This window comes from Neomonachus schauinslandi, chromosome X, assembly GCF_002201575.2.
Source record: "Neomonachus schauinslandi chromosome X, ASM220157v2, whole genome shotgun sequence".
In the NCBI taxonomy this organism is placed as follows: domain Eukaryota; kingdom Metazoa; phylum Chordata; class Mammalia; order Carnivora; family Phocidae; genus Neomonachus; species Neomonachus schauinslandi.
Genome location: NC_058419.1, coordinates 26,880,199 through 26,905,399, shown reverse-complemented (window position 1 = coordinate 26,905,399; position 25,201 = coordinate 26,880,199). Strand labels below are relative to the sequence as shown.

The 25,201-nt window shown below is 36.2% G+C and overlaps 1 protein-coding gene across 2 annotated transcripts in view; it reads right to left on the bottom strand.

Annotated features, from left to right (window-relative positions):
* THOC2 (THO complex 2) overlaps positions 1-25,201 on the bottom strand; it is a 115,809-nt gene that overhangs the window by 76,587 nt on the left and 14,021 nt on the right. For both annotated transcript variants that reach the window (XM_044911959.1, XM_021686666.1), the window contains exons 2-7: positions 19,867-19,925; positions 14,932-15,023; positions 12,440-12,491; positions 7,889-7,959; positions 6,915-7,036; positions 6,199-6,332 (exon numbers count right to left, since the gene is read on the bottom strand). In XM_044911959.1, coding sequence (XP_044767894.1) covers positions 6,199-6,332; positions 6,915-7,036; positions 7,889-7,959; positions 12,440-12,491; positions 14,932-15,023; positions 19,867-19,925 — 530 coding nt within the window. The remainder of the gene's footprint in view (positions 1-6,198; positions 6,333-6,914; positions 7,037-7,888; positions 7,960-12,439; positions 12,492-14,931; positions 15,024-19,866; positions 19,926-25,201) is intronic.

Sequence of the window (25,201 nt, the reverse complement as noted above, 5' to 3'; positions counted from 1 at the left end):
CCCTATCTAACAGGATATAAACCTTGTTTATTATCTTTAGGATATAAACATTTTGATGTGCCAGAATCTTTCAGGGAGCAAATGACTAGCTTTTAATTAAAGGATGATAAATAAGGATTTCTCCTGATCAGACCAAGTGCCCTGAAATATAAGTGCATTTAAATGCATACCTCCCAAACTAGGTGGAGGTATCAGTTCTGTCAATGGCTAGTGAAGGAGATCAGGCCTGAGATAGCTTTGTAGGAGGTATTATGTCCAGACTGCTCCTACAGAGAAAACGATGGGAATAAGCAAGGGGAAACTCGTCCAAAGATGCCATGAAAATAAGATGCTGTGTCAGTGAACTGCTCTGGCCAGATGAGACAAGGCCTGCATGGAGTCTACATTGAGGGGAAATCCAATAAATTTTAACACTGAAAGAGTACTCATTGGAATTGGAGTCTTAACCTCAATTTTCATGTCAATAAAAAATTCCTTTCTCAGACAATGGGGGAGAGGACAGACTCAGCAAGCCAGAAAGAAACAAACACTTGAGTCAGGGAGATGAGCTTACTAAAATCCTCCACGTCAAGGGAAAGATGCTAAGAATCACTATAAACTCTACAAGAATGAGAGAATTTTCATTCATTTTTCAACAAGTATTTATTTGGCACCTACATACCAGGCACTGAAGTTAGAGGTACTAAACAAAACAAAAACCACTATTTTCATGAAGCTTACATTCCAGGGTGGGTAGAGAATAAATTGCAGTTCATGTTAAATGGCGATAAGTTATCAGAAGAAAACATAGTGAATGAGAGGGAGTATTGAGGGGGATGGCCAGGGAAGGCTATACTGGAGAGGTTACAGGTGAGTGCTTTGGGCCTAGTGTGCTTGGGAGTCCACATGATAGACTAGAATAGGGGTTTAGCCCAAGAAATCAAATTCTTTATATTCATGGAATATCCATGTGTATCATGAGCTTGCAGTTGTAACTACCACATTGTTCTTCAGAGACAGTAACATAACCTGTTCTATAGGAGAGCCACGTTCAAGAAAAGAAAGTAGTGTATATTTTCCCAGTTAGATAAAAGCATAACTTCAAGAAAATCCCTCTTTGAAATGTTCCTAAAACAAAGGACTAAAAAGGTATAAACCCACAAGGACAAAAATTAGAAGAAACAAGGACAGATGAGAAATGTCAACAGATAAAATAGAAACAAAAACAACTGAGGAGCTTACATAGCATAAATTTTTTTATTTTTTTTAAAGATTTTATTTATTTATTTGAGAGAGAAGGAGCAGTGGAGGGAGGGAGGGGGAGAGAGAGAGAGAGAGAGAGAGAAGCAGACTCCCCGCTGAGCAAGAAGCCCAATGGAGATCATGACCTGAGCCGAAGGCAGATGCTCAACCAACTGAGCCACCCAGGCACCCCAGCATAAAAATTTTTATGTGAGAAATATCATCTTAAAAGAGTACATGGCAGTATGATAAGGAAAGACAAACTATAGGAAAGCAATATTGCCAAGTAAGCATCTCAAGCTAGATCAAAATGCTGCAGGAAAAATGTAGAGCCTACCCTGAAAAGAATAGAAAGGAAACCCTACAGGAGGCTTTTTTAAAAATAGGTCACTGCCAGAAAGATAAGCAAGAGCCCTGGAGCCCATGGGCTACCAGTCTCGGTGGTAAATTAACAACAGGAGGAAGTAGCAAAGAGAGTAAATCAGCTGCCAGAACTAGACTCACTTCAAAGCGGGGGGGGGTGAAATAGGTGATGGGGATTAAGGAGTGCACTTGTGGTGAGCACTGGGTGTGGCATGGAAGTGTTGAACCACTATATTGTATATCTGAAACTAATATTATACTGTGTTAACTAACTGCAATTTAAATAAAAACTTTTAAAAAGGATAAATTTAAAGTAAAAGCTCCTTACCTGCTACACCTGCTGATTACCAAAAGCCTAAGCTAAAAACAAAGGTAACTGTAGTAAATCTAGTTTTATCTGGGTCCCTATACATAAGAATGGAGGAAAGGAATGAAGACTGGGGGACACTTCCTCTCTCTTTCTTAGTCATACACAAATTTCAAAAGTGTAGAAAAACTAAGAAGTGGAGCATAACCATCCCCTAAAATATAACCAGTAAAGCAGGGAACATGACTTCTCCAACAGGTCTCAAAATCTAAGACATCTAGGTGTTGTGAAATCTTCCCTAAGATAGCACAACAACCAACAAATAATAGCAAAAACTCTCTCCATTCTGAAAAATCAGGATTACCCTATTTTTCTACCATTCATTCCTCCTTTCTACAGAAGCCAACTATTTCCTCCAAATGCTCAATGCAAATGAAAAGAATAAAGCTGAAGAAATTTTACTTAAAAGGTAGGGAGAATAACACTTCCCTATCTTTCACAACATGTGCCACACTTATTTTTAACAGGCTGTTGTAAAGATAAAATAATGTATGTATCAAAGTCCCTTGTAAAGATATTTTTTAAATCAAGCTCAAAAGACCTAAACATCTCCATGTTTCGAGAATTCAATAAAGATTTTATTAAACTTTCACATTTGCTTATTTTCTGCCCTCTATAAAATTACTGAGAAATACTTAAAAATTAAAGATAGAAATACTAGAGAGAACAGAAATGAATACAAACACCCAGCAGGAAAAGAGAAATAATAAAGATCAGAGCAGAAATCAATGAAATAGAAACCAAAAGAACAGTAGAACAGATTAATGAAACTAGGAACTGGCTCTTTGAAAGAATTAGTAAGACTGATAAACCCCTGGCCAGACTTATCAAAAAGAAAATAGAAAGGACCCAAATAAATAAAATCATAAATGAAAGAGGAGAGATCACAACCAACACAGAAGAAATACAAATAATTATAAGAACATATTATGAGCAACCATATGCCAACAAATTAGACAATCTGGAAGAAATAGATGCATTCCTAGAGACGTATAAACTACCAAAACTGAACCAGGAAGAAACAGACAACCTGAACAGACCCATAAACAGCAAGGAAATTGAAGCAGTAATCAAAAATCTCCCAACAAACAAGAGCCCTGGGCCAGATGGCTTCCCAGGGAAATTCTACCAAACATTTAAAGAAAAATTAGTACCTATTCTTCTGAAACTGCTCCAAAAAACAGAAACAGAAGGAAAACTTCCAAACTCATTTTATGAGACCAGCATTACCTTATCCCAAAACTAGACAAAGACCCCACCAAAAAGGAGAATTACAGACCAATATCCCTGATGAACATGGATGCAAAAATTCTCAACAAGACCCTAGCCAAAAGGGGGCGCCTGGGTGGCTCAGTTGCAGGGCGTCTGCCTTTGGCTCAGGTCATGGTCCCAGGGTCCTGGGATCAAGCCCCGTGTCGGGCTCCCTGCTTGGTGAGACTGCTTCTCCCTCTCCCTCTGCCTGCTGCCCCCCCTGCTTGTGCTCGCTCGCTCTCTGTGTCAAATAAATAAATAAAATCTTTAAAAGAAAAAAAGATCCTAGCCAATAGGATCCAACAGTACATTAAAAGGAATATTCACCATGACCAAGTGGGATTTATTCCTGGGCTGCAAGGTTGGTTAAACATCCGCAAATCAATGTGATACACTACATTAATAAAAGAAAGGACAAGAACCATATGATGCTCTCAGTAGATGCAGAAAAAGCATTTGACAAAGTACAGCATCCTCTCTTGATTAAAACTCTTCACAGTGTAGGGACAGAGAGTACATACCTCAATATCACAAAAGCCATCTACGAAAAACCCACAGCTAATATCATTCTCAATGGGGAAAAACTGAGAGCTTTTTCCCTAAGGTCAGGAACACAGCAGGGATGTCCACTATCAACACTACTGTTCAACACAGTACTAGAAGTCCTAGTTTCAGCAATCAGACAACAAAAAGAAATAAAAGGCATCTGAATCAGCAAAGAAGTCAAACTCTCACTCTTCGCAGATGATATGATACTTGACGTGGAAAATCCAAAAGACTCCACCCCAAAACTGCTAGAACTCATACAGGAATTCAGTAAAGTGGCAGGATATAAAATCAATGCACAGAAATCAGTTGCATTTCTATACACCAACAACAAGACAGAAGAAAGAGAAATTAAGGAGTTGATCCCATTTACAATTGCACCCAAAACCATAAGATACCTAGGAATAAACCTAACCAAAGAGGCAAAGAATCTGTACGCAGAAAACTATAGAATACTCATGAAAGAAATTGAGGAAGACATAAAGAAATGGAAAAACGTTCCATGCTCATGGATTGGAAGAACAAATATTGTGAAAATGTCTATGCTACCTAGAGCAATCTATACATTTAATGCAATTGCTATCAAAATACCATCAACTTTTTTCAAAGAAATGGAACAAATAATCCTAAAATTTGTATGGAACCAAAAAAGCCCCCGAATACCCAGAGGAATGTTGAAAAAGAAAACCAAAGCTGGTGGCATCACAATGCCAGACTTCAAGCACGATTACAAAGCTGTAATCATCAAGACAGCATGGTACTGGCACAAAAAGAGACACATAGATCAATGGAAAAGAATAGAGAACTCCGAAATGGACCCTCAACTCTATGGTCAACTAATCTTCGACAAAGGAGGAAAGAAGTCTAATGGAAAAAGACAATCTTCTTCAACAAATGGTGTTGGAAAAATTGGACAGCCACATGCAGAAAAATGAAAGTGGACCATTTCCTTATACCACACACAAAAATAGACTCAAAATGGATGAAAGACCTAAATGTGAGACAGGAGTCCATCAAAATCCTAAAGGAGAACACAGGCAGCAACCTCTTTGACCTCAGCCGCAGCAACTTCTTCCTAGAAACATCACCAAAGGCAAGGGAAGCAAGGGCAAAAATGAACTACTGGGACTTCATCAGGATAAAAAGCTTTTGCATAGCAAAGGAAACAGTCAACAAAACTGAAAGACAACCAAGAGAATGGGAGAAGATATTTGCAAATGACTTATCAGATAAAGGGCTAGTATCCAAAATCTATAAAAAACTTATCAAACTCAACACCCAAAGAACAAATAATCCAATCAAGAAATGGGCAGAAGACATGAACAGACATTTCTGCAAAGAAGACATCCAAATGGCCAACAGACACATGAAAAAGTGCTCAACATCATTTGGCATCAGGGAAATACAAATCAAAACCACAATGAGATACCACCTCACACCAGTCAGAATGGCTAAAATTAACAAGTCAGGAAACGACAGATGTTGGCGAGGATGCGGAGAAAGGGGAACCCTCCTACGCTGTTGGTGGGAATGCAAACTGGTGCAGTCATTCTGGAAAACAGTATAGAGGTTCCTCAAAAAGTTGAAAATAGAGCTACCCTACGACCCAGAAATTGCACTACTGGGTATTTACCCCAAAGATAAAAATGTAGTGATCTGAAGGGGCACGTGCACCCCAATGTTTATAGCAGCAATGTCCACAATAGCCAAACTATGGAAAGAGCCTAGATGTCCATCAGCAGATGAATGGATAAAGAAGATGTGGTGTGTGTGTGTGTGTGTGTGTGTGTGTATACATATACAATGGAATCTTATGCAGCCATCAAAAAAAAAAAAAGAAATCTTGCCATTTGCAACAATGTGGATGGAACTAGAGGGTATTATGCTAAGCGAAATAAATCAGAGAAAGACAATTATCATATGATCTTGCTGATATGCAGAATTTGAGAAACAAGGCAGAGGATCATGGGGGAAGAGAGGGAAAAATGAAACAAGACGAAACCAGAGAGGGAGACAAACCATAAGAGACTCTTAATCTCAGGACCCAAACTGAGGGTTGCTGGAGTGGAGGGGGGTGGAAGGGATGGGGTGGCTGGGTGATGGACATTGGGGAGGGTATGTGTTGTGGTGAGCGCTGTGTATTATGTAAGACTGATGAATCACAGACCTGTACCCCTGAAACAAATAATACAATGAAAATAATAACAATAAAAAGAAAAAAGAAATGAATACAAACACATAGGTAGCAATGACAAAAAGATTTCTCATAAATATCATCCCAAATTTTACTAGTACTGATAAAATCTTAAAAGTACAATCTAGATACTGCTCTCATTTCTTAATTGAAAAAAAGAAACCTACATGGGGGAATGCATCCATTTGTCTTTATGGATATTCTCCAACAGTTTAAAAAAAACTTAGTAACACATATTATTAGACATATGTCTTACCTATTAAAGATTTTATATTTTCTAAGATTAAGTCACTAGTAATATTTCCAGATAAATCTTGCCCCAATTCAGCAATCAGCTTGGCATAACCTTCATTCTCTTCTCTTAACAAATTGAATTTTTGCTGCTTATAACTGAAATTAGATAAACATCATAAAGGGGATAAAATTAATTCAATTAACAAGCTTGCATAAAAGTACCGTATTCTCATTGAATTTTCATTATTTCTCTTATATAGAACAATTATAAGAATAATTGTTGAAAGTTTACTTCTTTGTATATCTTTTAAAATAGAAAATAACAGTGATTCATGAGACACCCCAATGTTAATTACACAGGGAAAACCAGTAACACAAAAAAGGAATATTGCTAATCCCAAGGAACAACAGCATGCCACTATTTCCATCGTTGACTAAGAATATACCCTAGAGTATAGCCATACTTGTAAATTATTTTATTGGTAATAATAAAAGCACTGAATATTACTTTAACTTCTAATATGGAAAAAAATTAACACTGGTTTCACACAGGTAAAGTTCACGGCTGATTCAATAATCCTAGGCTTCTTTTAAAAGGATAAAACACAAGACATGCTAACAGCAACAACAACAACAAAAATCTTCAAACTGCTGTTAGAAACATCTAGTATTCAAAATGAGAACTAAAGAAAACATACTCAGATATTTGATCTGCAACATAAAGATAAATGTACTTACAAGAGTTTTGTCTTGATTTTAACTGACTTTTGATTGAACTGCTGTGATTGTTTGATAAGCCCTAATGATTCCAATGTTTCTGGATCCAGGCGTTCCTTTAGAACTGTGTCTGAAACTAAATACTGTATTAAAAAATATTAAAGGCCATTTATTCCTTAGCATTCTAATATATCCACAATTTAAATACACTCAAAATAATTTTTCCCAAATAAGAATATTAAAATCACATTAAATATGTATCAATAAATTTCAATTTATTAAAAAAAAGCTTGGAACTTCAATTTAACAAAAATGATGACTCTCCAAATACTGAAAAAAACGTGACATACAGCTCTTTAAATAAAACTCACTAAAAAATTATATGCATGCTGTACACAGCCTACAAATAAAATTCTGATTAAACCTATGTCTGTCAACTGAATTTTTTGTTAAGAGTAACACAGCACCTTCAGCCTTCATTACTTTCTACTGTTTAAGTCAAATTCTAGTACAGCGAATACAAGGACATCTTCCAGGTCTGAGTAATAGCATTTCTCCTTGGTTCTAAATTTATGAACATAAAATGGTTTACTCGACAATGATTATGACAAGTTCTAGAATTTATTATTTTTAAACTACCTCCATTCTTTTTCTCCTTGCCTAATAGTTTATGAAAAACTGTTCAGTTTAAAAGTTGTCCACATCATTTCTACTCACTTGATAGATGCTTACCTTTTCCTTATTTAGGAACTTACTAGGTCAGGAATATCACCAAAAGTTTGATATATACAGATAGTTTAACTGATATGAAGCATGCATATTTCACATAATTAGCATGTCTAATTTTACAAAGCATTCCATTTCAAAATCCAAATCTCACCTTATAATGAATAGCCAACTGAATGTCAATATCCTCCTCCATTAACATGATTAACTGTGATTATAATTGTTCAATGTAAAAATCTAGAAAGGGAAAGTATTTTTTTATAACTTACCAAACATGCTAATACCAATTGTGTAAAATAGTCTCTCTTGCTTTTTTCTTCTAAACAATTTGTCTCAATATCTATAGTGATGGGAAAAAAAACATGAAAGTTTGATTTTTCTAGACTGTCTCCAGCACTATAATAAGATACTTATTTTCTTTAAAACTAGCTAATTTTAAAATGCCTCATTCTGAAATTGGAAACAAATTTGCAACTATAGTAAGCAGGAGCTGTCCTTCATATGCATATGAATGCTCAGAATTAATTTCTCCTGATACTGGAGACTGACCCTGTGACCAATGGCATATCCATAAAATGGTAAGTTGATTACACAGGAGTTACATGCTATGGCACTGGAAGCAACAAAATTTCAAAAAAATAATGTTTTCAAAAATGGAAATATTCAAGCAAAGTTTAAATGACAACACATCAGAGATGCTAAAGAAGAGATTCCTTCCTTAGGTGTAAAGTTGAACTAGGTGACAACAAAGATCTCTTCTAACACTAAAGATCTTATTACTTGTGAGGATTAAACCTTTGACCTTGGCCACCTTGGCACCATGTTCTAACCAAACTACCTGGCCATCAACTCTACGAAAAGACAGTATTAAAAGAGTATTTTTAACACCCCGTTTTGAATTACTTTAGTCAGCAAAAATTATTCATGATTTTTATTTTCTTCCTATTGAAATATTAAGAAACTGAGACCTCCGAGTTTCAGTAGATTATTCAGAAAATTTGTCAGTTTTATGAAGTATGGAGGAAATAAAACAATTAGCTCTTAATGCCAAGCATCAAAAAATTCAACCAGGATTGGGCGCCTGGGTGGCTCAGATGGTTAAGCGTCTGCCTTCGGCTCAGGTCATGATCCCGGGGTCCTGGGATCGAGTCCCGCATCGGGCTCCCTGCTGGCGGGGAGCCTGCTTCTCCCTCTTCCTCTGCCTCTCTCTCTCTCTGACTCTCATGAATAAAAAAAAAAAAAAAAACATTAAAAAAAAAAAGACTTAAAAAAATTCAACCAGGATTGACAGGATTACAAAGTTGATCTCAGGATTATTGCTTTAATGATTACATACTATTATATTAAGGTCAACTCGTAATTTACAAGAGACACCGATTTTAGTGATATAATAAAATTGTCTTCTAAGGGTTCTACAGTTCTCCCCAGATGTCCTACCACTGATTTGCTTCAGTTTACTTTCTATTGCCGTAACTGAGAATCAAAAGAGAAAAGAATTTATCATCAAACATTTCCACATTTTCCTGGCCCTTCTCCTCTTTCCCGTCTTGGACAGTGCCATTTCCCAATATCCTGGCCACTGTAGCTAAGCACATGGTCAGCTCAAGCGTATTAAGAGAATTTGAGGGTATAATTTATACAACATAAACTGCAATACAATCTCATTCTCTTAATTAGACTTTTAATCCATGTGTATCTCATCAATCCCTTCCAGGAATTCCTAGTTGTCTCCCTGTTATCTGGTTTTCTGGTCCCTCCTCAGGCTAGAACTTCAAGGATACTGATCTTCAGGGGTCAGGACTAAACTGGGCCCATTCTTGGGACGCCTGGGTGGCTCAGTCGGTTGAGCGTCTGCCTTCGGCTCAGGTCATGATCCCAGGGTCCTGGGATCGAGTCCCGCATCGGGCTCCCTGCTCCGCGGGGAGCCTGCTTCTCCCTCTGCCTCTGTCTCTCTCTCTGTCTCTCATGAATAAATAAATAAAATCTTTAAAAAAAATAAAAAAAATAAACTGGGCCCATTCTTTTAACCAACATCTATCTACCAAGGCCCAAAAGTCCCTAAGATCTACCCCCAAAGTCCCTAAGATCAGAGCACCTGGATAGCAGGTTCATCCTCTTCAAGCCAAGTCTCCTCTCCTCTTAGCCATCTGACCTGTTCAAGGTACCACTCTCTGGGTTCTGACCATGTTAAGAAATGCTTAGTAGGACCTCAGTAAACTTCTTTGCTGAGCTATCTCAACAATCAATACACAACTCTCTTAGCACAATTATGTCTTCCCTGTTTCTTTCTTCTTTTTGTCCTAATTAATGAAGCTATTCTAATAAATTCATTCATTATCCCTGACTCATAAACCCTGAAATCAGTACCTAGTAAATTCTCTTTAATTTCCCCTATGATTTTACTAAAAAGCCCTCAACCATTTCCAACTCTAGGTCCCAGTATCACCAACCACCCACTCCAGCTCAGAGGTCCCATCAGTGCATCAAGTTACATCAGACTTCCCTCTCCAGGTTAATATAGCTCTCAGGCCCCCTCATTCTTACATAATTAGTCTTTTAAAGAAAACTGTTATCTTAACCAGGAAAGTACAGCAATGATTTTTCTTATAGCTCTTAAAATATTAGAAAGACAACATGGTATAGTAAAAAAAAAAAAAAAAAATTATGGGCTCTGGAACCAAAAAGACCCAGGTTCAAACCCTGTTTTACTGGCTATGTGGCCTTGAAAAATCCCTTCTCAGAGCTTCAATTTTCTGATATGTACACCTACTTTACAGAAGTTGCTGTAAAGATTAAAATGAAATTAAATGCATAACACAATGCTTAGAACATAGAAGGTGCTCCAAAAACAGCATCTACATTATTATTGCCATTATCATTATTAGAGGTAGCTCCCATTCTTACTCCTATTCCCTAGTTTGGTCTGGGGTCATCCTTCGATCATTTTTTTTTTTTTCTGCTAACAGTGAGGGTGGGTGAGTGAGGGGGGACAGGTAAGGGAAATTCTCTTTCCAAGTTTGCCATTCTAATCTTGCTTGTAAAAATTGACTGGATAGGCTAAAAGAAATTTCCCAAGAGCAACCAAACATCCTCATAAATTTATGTTAATAGTAAAAAACAATGTAAATAGTAAAGTAAAAAACTTTACTATTACTAAAGTAAATATGAAGGGAAAATATATCCTAATAGAATAAATCAATAAAGAAATTATTGGAACTTACTAGTAAGCTGATAGCTGATGATTACCCCCAAAAAAGACATAAAATATACTCCTGACACTATCAAGGAACGACAGCTTCCACAAAATGTTACCTACAAATCACTCTTTCAGTCCTACAAATTTATAGTAAAAACCATTTTTTAAAATTTTTTAAACTGTTTCAAGGTATATTTATATGTAACATACATAATGTAATACCTTTAGTGCCTGCTTTAAAAAATTAAGCTTAAAAGGTTTTGTGGGCACCTGGGTGGCTCAGTTGGTTAAGCGACTGCCTTCGGCTCAGGTCATGATCCTGGAGTCCCGGGATCGAGTCCCGCATCGGGCTCCCTGCTCAGCGGGGAGTCTGCTTCTCCCTCTGACCCTCCCCCCTCTCATGCTCTCTCTATCTCATTCTCTCTCTCAAATAAATAAATAAAATCTTTTAAAAAAAAAAAAAAAAAAAAAAGGTTTTGTTGCTCTTGCTGGCATAAATCCATTCAATAGATAGTATGAACTTATACTTAATGATCCAAACCAGGACAGTTTTAAAATCGAAATAAGGCACTATTAATTATGCCAGGGGGAAAAAAACAAAAGTGGGACATATGATCAGCCCATCAGTGGTCTACTCTTTTATCACCCACAGTCCACACACATTTTGACCTATTCCTGACATTACTGCTGTTATGAATCTTAAACATCCTGAAGGATCAAGCACCAGGCATTCAGATTTGATGAGATCAAATTCCCAGATTCTCAGTAAGACATTTAAGTAACCTATCTATTCTAGGAATTAAGATTAATGAGCTAAATTAATTCACTCCAGCTTGACAAACTCTCAGAGGATGTCTTATTTTATTTTAAAGTGAATATTAAAATGTCTGGTAAAGGTTTCTATTAGATCAAAGTTTTAGAAAGCATAACACTGATGGGGAAAACTGTGCTCAAAGTTATTTTAATTCAAATCTAAAATTAAGAGAAATAAATTTATAATATACATTATTTTTTAAATCCATGCTTCCCATGGAAGGACACTACCTTTTGTTCTAAGTCAAAGAAATATTCCTTTTTTATCTTGCATAAATTCTTATTTATTCTGGACAAATAGAGAAGTTGCTACTTCCAAAGCTGGTTTCTCATCCTCAAAAGAAAAGTACTTTTGATTACTTTGGCTCTTCTTGCTCTTTCTAAAATTAAGAAGAATCAAGAGTATAACAGCAAAGTAACTATCTCTTGAGTGTCCTAAGTTTGAGATTCTGACATTCATTGATAACCTCCATTGAGTAAAATTAATTATGTGGTTACTAAAATCTGAATAATTCAGACTAACTGAACTTCAAAAAACTTAGCTTTTTTCTACTTGAAATTAATTTATCAATTTTATATAAACATACATTCTGCAAAACTCAGACTATTTAAATTATAAACTATATCTAAAGCTAGTTTATAAACAGTGATCATACTCACATTTGACTTACAACACTATATTCTCTATAAAGTAAAGAAACGATACAGTCTAGTTCCTACAAATAGTTTGAAAGAAAACATTTTTTTAAACACAGTACATTAATCTACCCTACAGCACTTTTTACAGGTGAAATAAAGGATTGATACCTACCTAATATGCAGAATACATCAGCAAGAATGGAGGGCATATCCTCACGAAATTCCTAATTATAAAAATATAATTATTCATAGTAAATACAAGAACAGCACACTAGCAAGTATGGTTTCAGAATAATACTCTTCAGTAAAACCTAAAACCTAACAAAACCCCAACACCACTACGTTGACAAATAATAAAATTCAAGTTTCATAATACAGAGAAAACAGAAAGAGACAACAGTTGGAAAAAAAATGTTTAAATGTCTACCATGAAATAACTTGATAAAACACTTGATAAAAAAAAAAAACCTAACAAGCGGGGCGCCTGGGTGGCTCAGTCATTAAGCATCTGCCTTCAGCTCAGGCCATGGTCCCGGGGTCCTGGGATCGAGCCCGGCATCGGGGTCCCTGCTCAGCGGGAAGCCTGCTTCTCCCTCTCCCACTCTCCCTGCTTGTGTTTCCTCTCTCTGTGTTCCCTCTCTCGCTGTCTCTCAAATAAATCTTTAAAAAAAAAAACCTAACAAGCACCTCAGGAAATATTAAAGAGCACAAATGAATGACACTTTTCCAATGAAGTTTCATGTTAGAAACCACTGGAATTTGGGTACCTTAAACCTGTTAAAAATGGTACATTTTTCATCTACAACTTTAAATGTGCTCATGCCTCAATCAACACTGATTTATGCAAAAGTCCTAGTGGTATCGGAACAGAAATCTAAAAAATACAAAAACAATTACAAGCTGTCATTCCATAACTCAAGATTCTCTGAAGATGAAAACAATTACCAAAAATCCATCTTTATTTTCTTTATGCACTGATGTTTGTAGCCTTTGTAAGCCAAAATTCTCCCCTCATTTCTGGATGAAAACTTCAACACGTATTCTAGATTTGTCTCCTGACTTCCCACTCCCATGCCCAATTTTAGAGACATTTTCCATTAGTAAGGTTCAATCACTGCAATTAGTTTGCTGGCACTATAGCAACCCTTAAACTAGCCTATTTTCAGAGAGTAAAGGAAAGAAATATAATCCTAACAACAACAAAACACTGGCACTGTAAGAGACATGCAAGATATGCTTCCATGGCTAAGATATGGGACAGTGAGATATGGGGCTATGAGAAAGCCATGACAATGACAATCCAGGTGCAAAGGTATATATAGAGACTCAAAGGAAAGGGGAAGCTAAGTAAAAACAAAATACATATTAAATCCATTTGGACTATTCACTTTCAAAAAATGGGAAAAATATTAGAATCGAATCCATAAACAGACTATACCAATGGCCAATTTACAGAATGAAAGAACCTTAATTGCACACCAGACTTCAGTCTCAAAAGTTTCTTAAGGGCTATGAATTTTTGCTATGTCTACTTGAATGCGAGTACTCAGGCTACTTGAAGAAAAGAGCAAAACAAGAGTTTTCAACATGGAATATTAGTTGTTGAAAAAAAAAAAAAAGACTACTCCAACATGAATTAATACTGCTATGGTCAGATAGAGACAGTTTAAGGATAAAAGAGAAATTCATATTGAACCTTGACTGCTCAAATACATTTCAATATGTAAGGGGAAAAAAATCACAACAGCTAAACATAGAAATTCCTTACGACTATCCTCAGAAAAGCACAGAAAGCATATGAAGGAGATTACCTATCTAACAGAAAAAGGCTACAGAAGCTTAAAGCAGCACAAGGGAAATTCGTACTGGTATCAAGAAGCTCCAGGTCCTACATGTCAATAATACTCATTATGAAAGCTGTTCTCAACTGGATGGATAATTTTATCTATACAAGGTTAAAATCCAGCCTAATAATAATAGGATAATACACCACTTAACTACTTAAGAAACTTAACTACTGGTTTACAAACAACACCCTTACAATTTGAGAGCTCATCTTACAATTCAAATACCAAACACCTATGAAAAGTATCTGGTCTGAATCTAACTTAAATTGTCTAATAAAAGAGACAGAAAAATCACCTAAAGGTTAGGGGAAAGAATCTAGTTATTAATATTTTCTAACACAGCAAACACATGAAAACTGGCATCAAGTGAGCATTAGTTACAACTATGCAACCTCAATTTAATTTAAAATAACTTAATCCTCAAATTTTAAAGTATATTTAATTTCTAAACATAACTGCAAACAAAAGAAAATGTTTTGATATGCTCCACTGTGAGAAAAATATTCTAGTCAAATTATTTTTATAGTAGCATTTTTAATTAAGTGTATCGTGATTTTGTTCCAAGGCAGGCTTTTTTTTTTTCTTTGCCCTCTCAGCTTACCTAACATTTTCTGCTTTATTCACAACCAAAGATTAAAATTTCAACCTACCAACAACGGCTTATCAATATTGCCTTAAAACATCCACTACTATAATTCTGAACAAAATGAAATGCAAGTTATATACTTTAGGGATCTTGGTATCAAAGGCAAAAAGAAATATGTAATTATTAAATTAAAAAACGTGTGTGTGTGTATGTGTGTGTGTATATACTTACGCTAATGTCATTAAGAACATTAGATGCCTGTTCATGCTTTAGATTTCCTTTAATGACATGGTATGATAACTCATAAAGAGCCTGCTGGAAATCTGTTGAACATAAAAGAAAGAGTATAAGAACACAATCTCTTGAACATAAAAGATAGACCCTTCTGAGGGAAGACCTCTGTATTTCCTACTTCTCAGAATTATAAGGATCAAAAATAAGAAAAATATACTTCTAATGCTTTTCTCTGATTTTTTTCCCTTTTACTTTCACAAAAACACAACACTAAAAGTAGAAAATAGTTAACCTTGACTCCACTACTATAACATAACTACTGCTTAAACATTTCCTTCCAATCTTTTTCTACGTATCTACATGTTTTACATATTTGCATTCACAGTGTACATCATTTGGTATTCGGATTCCCCCACAAACACTTTTTAAAGTATTTTCTTATGCTACCAAAGTCTCCCAAATTATTTTCAGTGACTGCATGGAATTCCAGCAGGTGGATATAAACTAATTTAACCATGTCTCTCACCAGGATATTTCACAGCTTTGTCTACATATATTGGGATCATAGCCAATTCACTCGCAGGGCTACACTGACAACAGGTAAAGACTACCAGTCAATATAAAATCAAGTTGTATCCGTATCCTACTCTCGGAGAATATCTCCCCAAATCTAGATCTTTTCGCCTATCAGAATTCAAACTAAAATAATTACATACATACATATGTAAAATGGCAGTTCTATGAGAACTGTCAACCACAGATAGTCTCATTCACTATTACCATAGCTTCCTTCCCAAGGAATTCGGCCCGGGGAGGGGGGAGCTAATGGTCACATGACTACCTCCTTCGGGCCATATTTTTCTTTAGTCCTATACACTGAAAACTTTACCTCCTTCCTCTCATTAAAAGTAGAAAAACAACTGTATGGTGACAGATGGTACCTATGCTTGTGGTGAACACAGCATAATGTACAGTTATAGATTTGTTGAATTACTATGTTGTACACCTGAAACTAATTTATTATGTGTCGCCTATACTTCAATAAAAAAAAAAGTAGAAAAACAAGTAGCTCTAAAAACAGCTGTAAAATAAAGTAAATTTATCTTTCTGAAGGGAATCAAAAATCTTTCAGGGCAAAATAGCAAGTAAAACATCAAATATTTAAAAATCTTGTCCCTTAGTTTGAATACTCGTCACAAAAAAGGGATAGCATAGAAATCAAAACATACCAATATCCCTTTAAACAACCTTATTTACAATTTTATTAATTTACAATTATTTTACAATGAAATAAATTTGTCCATTAAATTATTTGCTAAAGAAATATAGCCAGAGGGAGCCCGGGTGGCTCAGTCAGTTAAGCGTCTGCCTTCAGCTCAGGTCATGATCCCGGGGCCCTGGGATTGAGCCCCACGTCGGGCTCCCTGCCCAGTAGGGAGTCTGCTTCTCCCTCTCCCTCCCCCAACTTGTGCTCCCTCCCTTACTCTCTCTCTCAAATAAATCTTTAAAATTAAAAAATTAAAAAAAAAAAAAATACAGCCAGAGTATCCCAATTCCTAATGAAGAATTCATTATTAAACATATTCTATACCTTTTTCATAAATATGCCTTCATTATGCTTATAATAAACTATATAAAAGCTAAAATGCAAAGGAAAAAATTTCTATTTGTTAGTATGGTAGAAATATGAGGTCAATTTCATGCTTTCAATTTCCATTAATAAAATGCTTTTACAACAAATAACACTCATTTTTAAAGTTATCCAGGGATACCTGGCTGGCTCAGTCAGTGGAGCATACAACTCTTGATCTCGGGGTTGTAGGTCCGAGCCCATCTTAGGTGTAGAGATTACTTAAAAATAAAATATTTAAAAAAATTAAAAACTAGGAATGCCTGGGTGGCTCAGCTGGTTAAGCATCCGACTTGATTTCGGCTCAGGTCATGATCTCAGGCTCATGGAATTGAGCCCCACATCACATTGGGCTCCACACTCAGTGGGGAGTCTGCTTCTCTCCCTTGCTCTGCCCCTCCCCCCCTCAAGTGTGTGCTACCTCTAAAATAAATAAATAAAATTAAAGTTATCCAGATAACTTAGGGAAAAAAAAAGCAATCACTCTTGGAAGGACAAAACAGCTGAACAACATAAACTAAATTCCCAGAAGAATATGGGCTCGGGCGCCTGGGTGGCTCAGTTGGTTAAGCAACTGCCTTTGGCTCAGGTCATGATCCTGGAGTCCCGGGATCGAGTCCCGCATCGGGCTCCCTGCTCGGCGAGGAGCCTGCTTCTCCCTCTGACCCTCCCCCCCTCTCATGTACTCTCTCTCATTCTCGCTCTCTCAAATGAATAAATAAATCTTTAAAAAAAAAAAAAAAGAATATGGGCTCATAGGAGCTGAGGAAATTCTAATCTTACTCAGAGAAGGAGATTAAAACAGAGAACAAATAGCCCAGGTCATTTTGCTAACACTAAGTGACATGAAAACAATCACAATGTTATCCACAAAAGAGCAAAGGCAGTCCCCAATTCACATGTTTTTAAATGCCCATTTAAGTGGTTAGGAACATCTACTGTATTTTAGCCATAGAAACAGTAAGTGGTACTTTAAGACTACCAAGGCTAACCCCACAAAATTCTGTAAAATCTATACTAAAGTTGAAAAACATTACATTTACAACATGGAGAAAAACTTAGCAAACCTTATAATTATACACAAAAATAAATAAAAGATTTTATCTTAATGCTAACATTTCAGAAAAAGTAGGGTTTTTCCCTTGTTTAATTTTAGTATTCTCTACACCCAATGTGGGGCTCAAACTCATGACCTGGAAATCAAGAGTTGCATGTTCTTCCAACTAAGCCAGCCAGGCGCCCCTCAGAAAAAGTAGTTTTAAGGGCAGCCACAAGTAAAAGGGACTTCTAGAGATTCTTAGACATTCTTTGTGGGATTTGAACACTGAAGACACTAGTTCTTGGTTATGTCAGGACTACTCCTGTTTATCAGCCATCATTACAATATCATTTTATTGGGGGGAAGGGACTTATAAAAAGGAGTAGTGTGAGCAAAGGAAACTGGGAAGGGAGGGGCAGAAAGGGAAAGGGCTCAGGGAACACTACCCAAACTCAATCCCCCTAAGACAGAACGAAGGAAATTCTGAAGAAATGACATTTCAGTTAGCTTTCTGCATGGACTACCAACTGGAGCCCTTAGACCAAAGCTTGACTGTTGGCAGATACCAGCCAAAGAACGTATGTATTGAGGAAGCAGGCAAAGGCAGGTGAAAGAGAGCATTGGCAATTATGTCAATGAGGCCACACTCATAATCATTTTTGGTTTCATACATGAATCAGAACAACCATGCAAATTAACAATAATCCGGTAGTTATTAAAGATCCATACAGTCCCATTTAAAACTGAAGAGTAATCATCCTGTGTTACACTATTTAGTTTTCTGAAAATTCTTTCTCTTATTTTACCCACATAAGATTTCAATCACAGACAAGATCAAAGTTAACTGAGAAGTTATAAACTTCTTTTAAACATAGGGAAGAAAAAAAGTTAAGTATCCAAGTGCTTTTAGGAAGGAGTCTTTCTTTACTTTCTTACAATTCTGGCAGTCAACTGACTTATTCAAAAGAAAAGGCATTATAACAACCTCAGAAATCTTTATGAAAGATCATGCAACTTTATAAGTAGGATAAATTGGAAAATAAGTGGGGGTGCAGGCTAGGAATGTTAAGTCTTAAAACAGGTCTTACCCAAATGACAAAAAAAAAAAAAAAAAAGAGGCTCATTTGTTAAAAAAATGCTTCCACTCAAAAATTCAAATGTTCTTTAAAAATCTTAATCATATTAATATTTATTTTTTTATAAAACAAAAGTAAATCTATAGAAAAACATTGTTTTTAATCTTCTATTCACAAAGGCATAATTTAAATAACTATAATGAATTTTTATTTAATCATTTTTTATTTAAAATAGATTAGTGGTTATAAATTATTTTTTCTAAATTGAAAAAACTGTTATGGGTTCTACCCTCAGCGAAAGCTACATATGAAAATGCTTTAACCTGGGCGCCTGGGTGGCTCAGTTGGTTAAGCGACTGCCTTCGGCTCAGGTCATGATCCTGGAGTCCCTGGACCGAGTCCCGCATCGGGCTCCCTGCTTGGCAGGGAGCCTGCTTCTCCCTCTGACCCTCCCCCCTCTCATGTGCTCTCTGTCTCTCTCATTCTCTCTGTCTCAAATAAATAAATAAAATCTTTAAAAAAAAAAAAAAAGAAAATGCTTTAACCTTACTAGATGTAATTGCTTTTGTTTTTGCCCCTCCTTTTCTAAATCCAAATGCCTAATTTTAAATTAATAAATGCTAAATAGTAAAAGCCTTTAAAATTAAAATTTACATCCTGTTTAATTACATCTTACTTAATAAATCATACTTGTGATATGCAGTAAACAACTCCTTTGCTTTTAATGTTTTCCATGACAACTGCCTTTAATAAGATCCCCAGATACTACCTAAACATAACCAGCTTTAGTAAAAACACCACCTCAGTTTCTGGATATTTCCTAGTGCAAACAAAATCTGAAGAGTTTTTCCGTACTAGCTTTTCTCTTCTGTTTATGACTGATAGCTAGCCTGTATAATTTTTAATACAGCTAGCAACTGCTGATATTTGGCCAAATATACCATGTCACAACGATAAAAGCCAAGCAATATATGACTCTTATGCAGATCAAACATCTATATACAGAAATAGTCTTACTGTAACTACAGTTTTAATCCTAACGGTAATATACTCATATAAAGGCTTTATATAATGTGAACTATCTCACAGCTTTTGTTTTTCATTCATAACAATTTAATGTAAAACAGAACATCTATTAATTTTGACCAAGCCAAAAATAATAGCTATGATACTTTTAAAAGTCTTACCTCTGTAAGTTGAACTATCATGGCTTTTATTTTCACTGAGAATCCGGCATAAATGCAAACTAGAATAAAATAGAAATAATCTGCATTTATTTCCAATCCTAATATAGATGACCCTTAGAGAGCAAATTATATCAACTAAAAATATTTGGAAACATATCAGATGTGTTTAAATCCATTAGTTTATAATGAGACTAAAACAAACCTAAAAACCCTAATTGGTCAGAACTGCAGCATGCTAGTAAATCAATTCATTATTTTTGAAAACTGGGAATGAATAAAAAACACTTAATCTGCCTTTCACACATGAGCCAATAATTGTTAAGAAATGTCTCTGTACTGATGAATATGGACTCCAAAATCCTCAACAAAATCCTAGCTAATAGGATCCAACAATACATTAAAAGGATCATCCATTACGACCAAGTGGGATTTATCCCCGGGATGCAAGGGTGGTTCAACATTCGCAAATCAGTCAATGTGATAGAACACATTAATAAGAGGAGGGAGAAGAACCATATGGACCTCTCAATTGATGCAGAAAAAGCATTTGACAAAATACAACATCCTTTCCTGATTAAAACTCTTCAGAGTATAGGGATAGAGGAACATTCCTCAAGCTCATAAAATCCATCTATGAAAAACCCACAACGAAGATCATCCTCAATGGGGAAAAGCTGAGAGCCTTTCCGTTAAGATCAGGAACACATCAAGGGTGCCCACTCTCACCACTGTTGTTCAATATAGTACTAGAAGTCCTACCAACAGCAATCAGACAACAAAAAGAAATAAAAGGTATTCAAATTGGCAAAGAAGAAGTCAAACTCTCTCTTTTCGCAGACGACATGATACTTTATGTGGAAAACCCAAAAGACTCCACCCCCAAATTACTAGAACTCATCCAACAATTCAGTAATGTGGCAGGATACAAAATCAATGCACAGAAATCAGTTGCTTTCTTATACACTAACAACGCAACTGTAGAAAGAGAAATTAAAGAAACGATTTCATTTACAATAGCACCAAAAACCATAAGATACCTCGGAATAAACCTAACCAAAGAGGTAAAAGATCTATACTCTAGGAACTACAAAACACTCATGAAAGAAATTGAAGAAGACACAAAAAGATGGAAAAATATTCCATGCTCATGGATCGGAAGAATAAACATTGTTAAAATGTCTATGCTACCCAGAGCAATCTATACCTTCAATGCTATCCCGATCAAAATTCCAATGACATTTTTCAAAGTGCTGGAACAAACAATCCTAAAATTTGTATGGAATCAGAAAAGACCCTGAATCGCCAAGGAAATGTTGAAAAAGAAAAACAAAGCTGGGGGCATCACGTTGCCCGATTTCAAGCTATATTACAACAAATCAGTGATCACCAAGACAGCATGGTACTGGCACAAAAACAGACATATAGACCAATGGAACAGAATAGAGAACCCAGATATGGGCCCTCAACTCTATGGTCAAATAATCTTCCACAAAGCAGGAAAAAACATGCAATGGAAAAAAGACAGTCTCTTCAATAAATGGTGCTGGGAAAATTGGACAGCCACATGCAGAAGAATGAAACTCGACCATTCTCTAACACCATTCACAAAGATAAACTCAAAGTGGATGAAAGACCTCAATGTGAGACAGGAATCCATCAAAATCCTAGAAGAGAACATAGGCAGTAACCTCTTTGACATTGCCCACAGCAACTTCTTTCAAGATACATCTCCAAAAGCTAGTGAAACAAAAGCAAAAATGAACTTTTGGGACTTCATCAAGATAAAAAGCTTCTGCACAGCAAAGGAAACAGTCAACAAAACAAAGAGGCAACCCACAGAATGGGAGAAGATATTTGCAAATGACACTAGAGATAAAGGGCTGGTATCCAAAATCTATAAAGAACTTCTCAAACTCAACACCCAAAAAACAAATAATCAAGTCAAAAAGTGGGCAGAAGAGATGAACAGACACTTCTCTGAAGAAGACATACAAATGGCTAACAGACACATGAAAAAATGTTCATCATCATTAGCCATCAGGGAAATCCAAATCAAAACCACATTGAGATACCACCTTACACCAGTTAGAATGGTCAAAATGGACAGGGAAAGAAACAACAAATGTTGCAGAGGTTGTGGAGAAAGGGGAACCCTCTTACACTGTTGGTGGGAATACAAGTTGGTACAGCCACTTTGGAAAACAGTGTGGAGGTTCCTCAAAAATTTAAAAATAGAGCTACCCTATGACCCAGCAACTGCCCTCCTGGGTATTTACCCCAAAGACAAAGATGTAGTGAAAAGAAGGGCCATATGCACCCCAATGTTCATAGCAGCAATGTCCGCAATAGCCAAACTGTGGATAGAGCCGAGATGCCCTTCAACAGATGAATGGATAAAGAAGATGTGGTCCATATAGACAATGGAATATTACTCAGCCATCAGAAAGGATAAACACCCAACTTTTACATCAACATGGATGGAACTGGAGGAGATTATGCTAAGTGAAATAAGTCAAGCAGAGAAAGTCAATTATCATATGGTTTCACTTATTTGTGGAACATAAGGAATAACATGGAGGACATTAGGAGAAGGAAGGGAAAAATGGGGGGGGGGAATTGGAGGGAGAGATGAACCATGAGAGACTATGGACCTGAGAAACAAACAGGGTTCTAGAGGGGAGGGGGAGGGGGGATGGGTTAGCCCGGTGATGGGTATTAAGGAGGGCACGTACTGCATGGAGCACTGGATGTTATACGAAAACAATGGATCATGGATCACTACATCAAAAACTAATGATGTATTGTATGGTGACTAACATAATAAAATTAAAAACTACAAAAAAAAAAAAGAAATGTCTCTGTACTGAAGTATTTCAGCTAATAAAGAAAGGAATGACAGAAGAACACCATTTAAAGATCCCTAATAAATTAAAGGATCTAAACATCTATCAATAACTGTTTACATCACAAGAGACAATCAAACATTTTGTGTGTCCTAATCCTGATGAAAGAATACACCACCCACCTATGAAGTTGTCTTTAAGGAAAAAAAAAAAAGCCATGAACCTAAATTCGAACTGTGGGAAACTGTACAGACAATGACCCAGTCTCTTCAACAAATACACTGCAAGAAAAAATTAAAGATGCCGGGGAATCCTCAGGTTAAAAAAGGCTTGAGAGATACATCAATCACAGTGTTTGGATCCTGTTTCAAACAAGTATTTTTTTTTTCAAGTATTTTTAAAATTAATATTTCTGAGTCAACTAGAGTATTTTATAAAGATCTTATAAACTTTGGGGGCGCCTGGGTGGTGCAGTCAGTTAAAGCATCTGACTCTTGGTTTCGGCTCAGGTCTGACCTAAGGGTCATGAGATCAAGTCCCACGTGGGCTCTGCGCTCGTCAGGGAGTCTGCTTGAGTTTCTCCCTCTCACTCTGCCCCTCCCCCCAGCTCGCTCTCTCTCATGCTCTCTCAAATAAATCTTCAAAAAAATCATTTTATAAATTTTATAAAAATGTATCTTTAAAAGATAATACTGAAATATTCACGGATAAAATGAGAATGGGAAAATGGGTGTGGGGTATTAGGTGAAACAAGATTGGCCAGCAGTTGAGAACTAGCAAAGCTGACTGATGGATAATTTCATTAGTATTCTGAATACCTTCTCATCTGTTTGAGATTTTTTTCCAATAATAAAGTTTAAAAACAAAAAAACTGAAAGTTGAAAAAAAAAACTTATATTTTAAATACCTCTTCATTAGATTAATTTAAATACTGTAAAGAAGGATAGATATACACAAAACAGTGAAAAGAGGTATGCTTAACTGGAATTCCAGAGAGAAGAGAGAACAGGGACAAAAACAATTTTTGAAGAAATAATAGCCAAGAATTCAGTTTTCTAGAACTGAAGTAAAATCCACAACTGGACACATCATAATAAAGCTAGAGAAAACCAAAGATAAAATCAGTTAAGCACCTGAGGGAAAAAAGACAGTATCTTCAGGACTTCTCAACCAGAACACTGAATGCAAAAGACAGCTGAAAGATACATCCAAAGTGCTACAACAAAGTATTTGCCCACCTAAAATTCTATACCCAAAAAACAGTTCCAAGTTCCAAGAAAAGGCAAAATAAGGACTGAAGTTCAGACAAATAACTGATTCACACACTAAAATAAACACTTAAGGACATGTTTTAGGCAGAATAAAAGTTATTCCAGAGAGAACTTTGGAGTTGAAGCAAGAAATGAGGAAAAAGTGGCAAGTATATGGGTGATTCTAAAAGAATATCAACTGATAACAATAATATGTCTTGTGGTATTTAAGTAATATGTCTTGTGGTATTTAAACATGTGCAGTATTAAATATATAGATAAATGGAAATATTGAAATACATCAAGACTTATGTGGGTTTATCCCAAATACACAAAGTTGGTTCAGATTAATTCACCACATTAAACTGACTTTTAAAAATCACACGACTTCAACAGATGCATAAAAGACATTTGACAAAATTCAACATCCATTCACTACTTTTTTTAAAAAGACTTAAAAATAGGAACAGAAAGGAACCGTTATAATTTGGTAAAGTAGCAGTTCTGACAATGTGGTTCATGAACCTCTGATCCCCAAGACACGTTCTAGAGTTCTGCAAGGTCAAAACCATATTCATAATAATACTAAGACTTCATTCCCCTTTTTTGCAGTATTAACATTTACACTAACAGTTCATTTCTTTTTTTTCTTAGAGGGGGAAGGGGCAGAGGGAGGAGAGAGAATTCTCAGCAGGCTCCACACCCAGCTTGAAGCCCTACATGGGGCTCGATCTCACAACCCTGAGAGATCATGACCTGAGCCAAAATCGAGAGTCCAACACTTAACCAACTGAGCCACCCAGGCGCCCCTGCACTAACCGTTCAAAAGAAAAGGAAGGAAAGACTGCTGGCACCTTAGCACATATCAAGGCACTTGCACCAAACTGCTTCATTGATTCTCCGTGACCAAGAAATCAAAGGAAAGAGGGACACCTGGGTGGTTCAGTTGGTTGCGCATCGGACTCTTGATTTTGGCTCAGGTCATGATCTCATGGGTTCTGAGACTGAGCCTCACATTGGACTCTCTGGTCAGTGGAGAGTCTGCTTGGGATTCTCCCCCTCTGCCCCTCCCCCAACCCACGTGTGCATGCTTGCTCTCTCTCTCTCAAATCAACCTTTAAAAAAAAAAAGAAATCAAAGGAAAGAATAAAGCCAGTCCCGTGTAAGATGTCACCAAACTATTTTATTTTTCATGATCATTCACAAAACAAAAGCCAGTTTCACTTAAGAAGGTACATGATG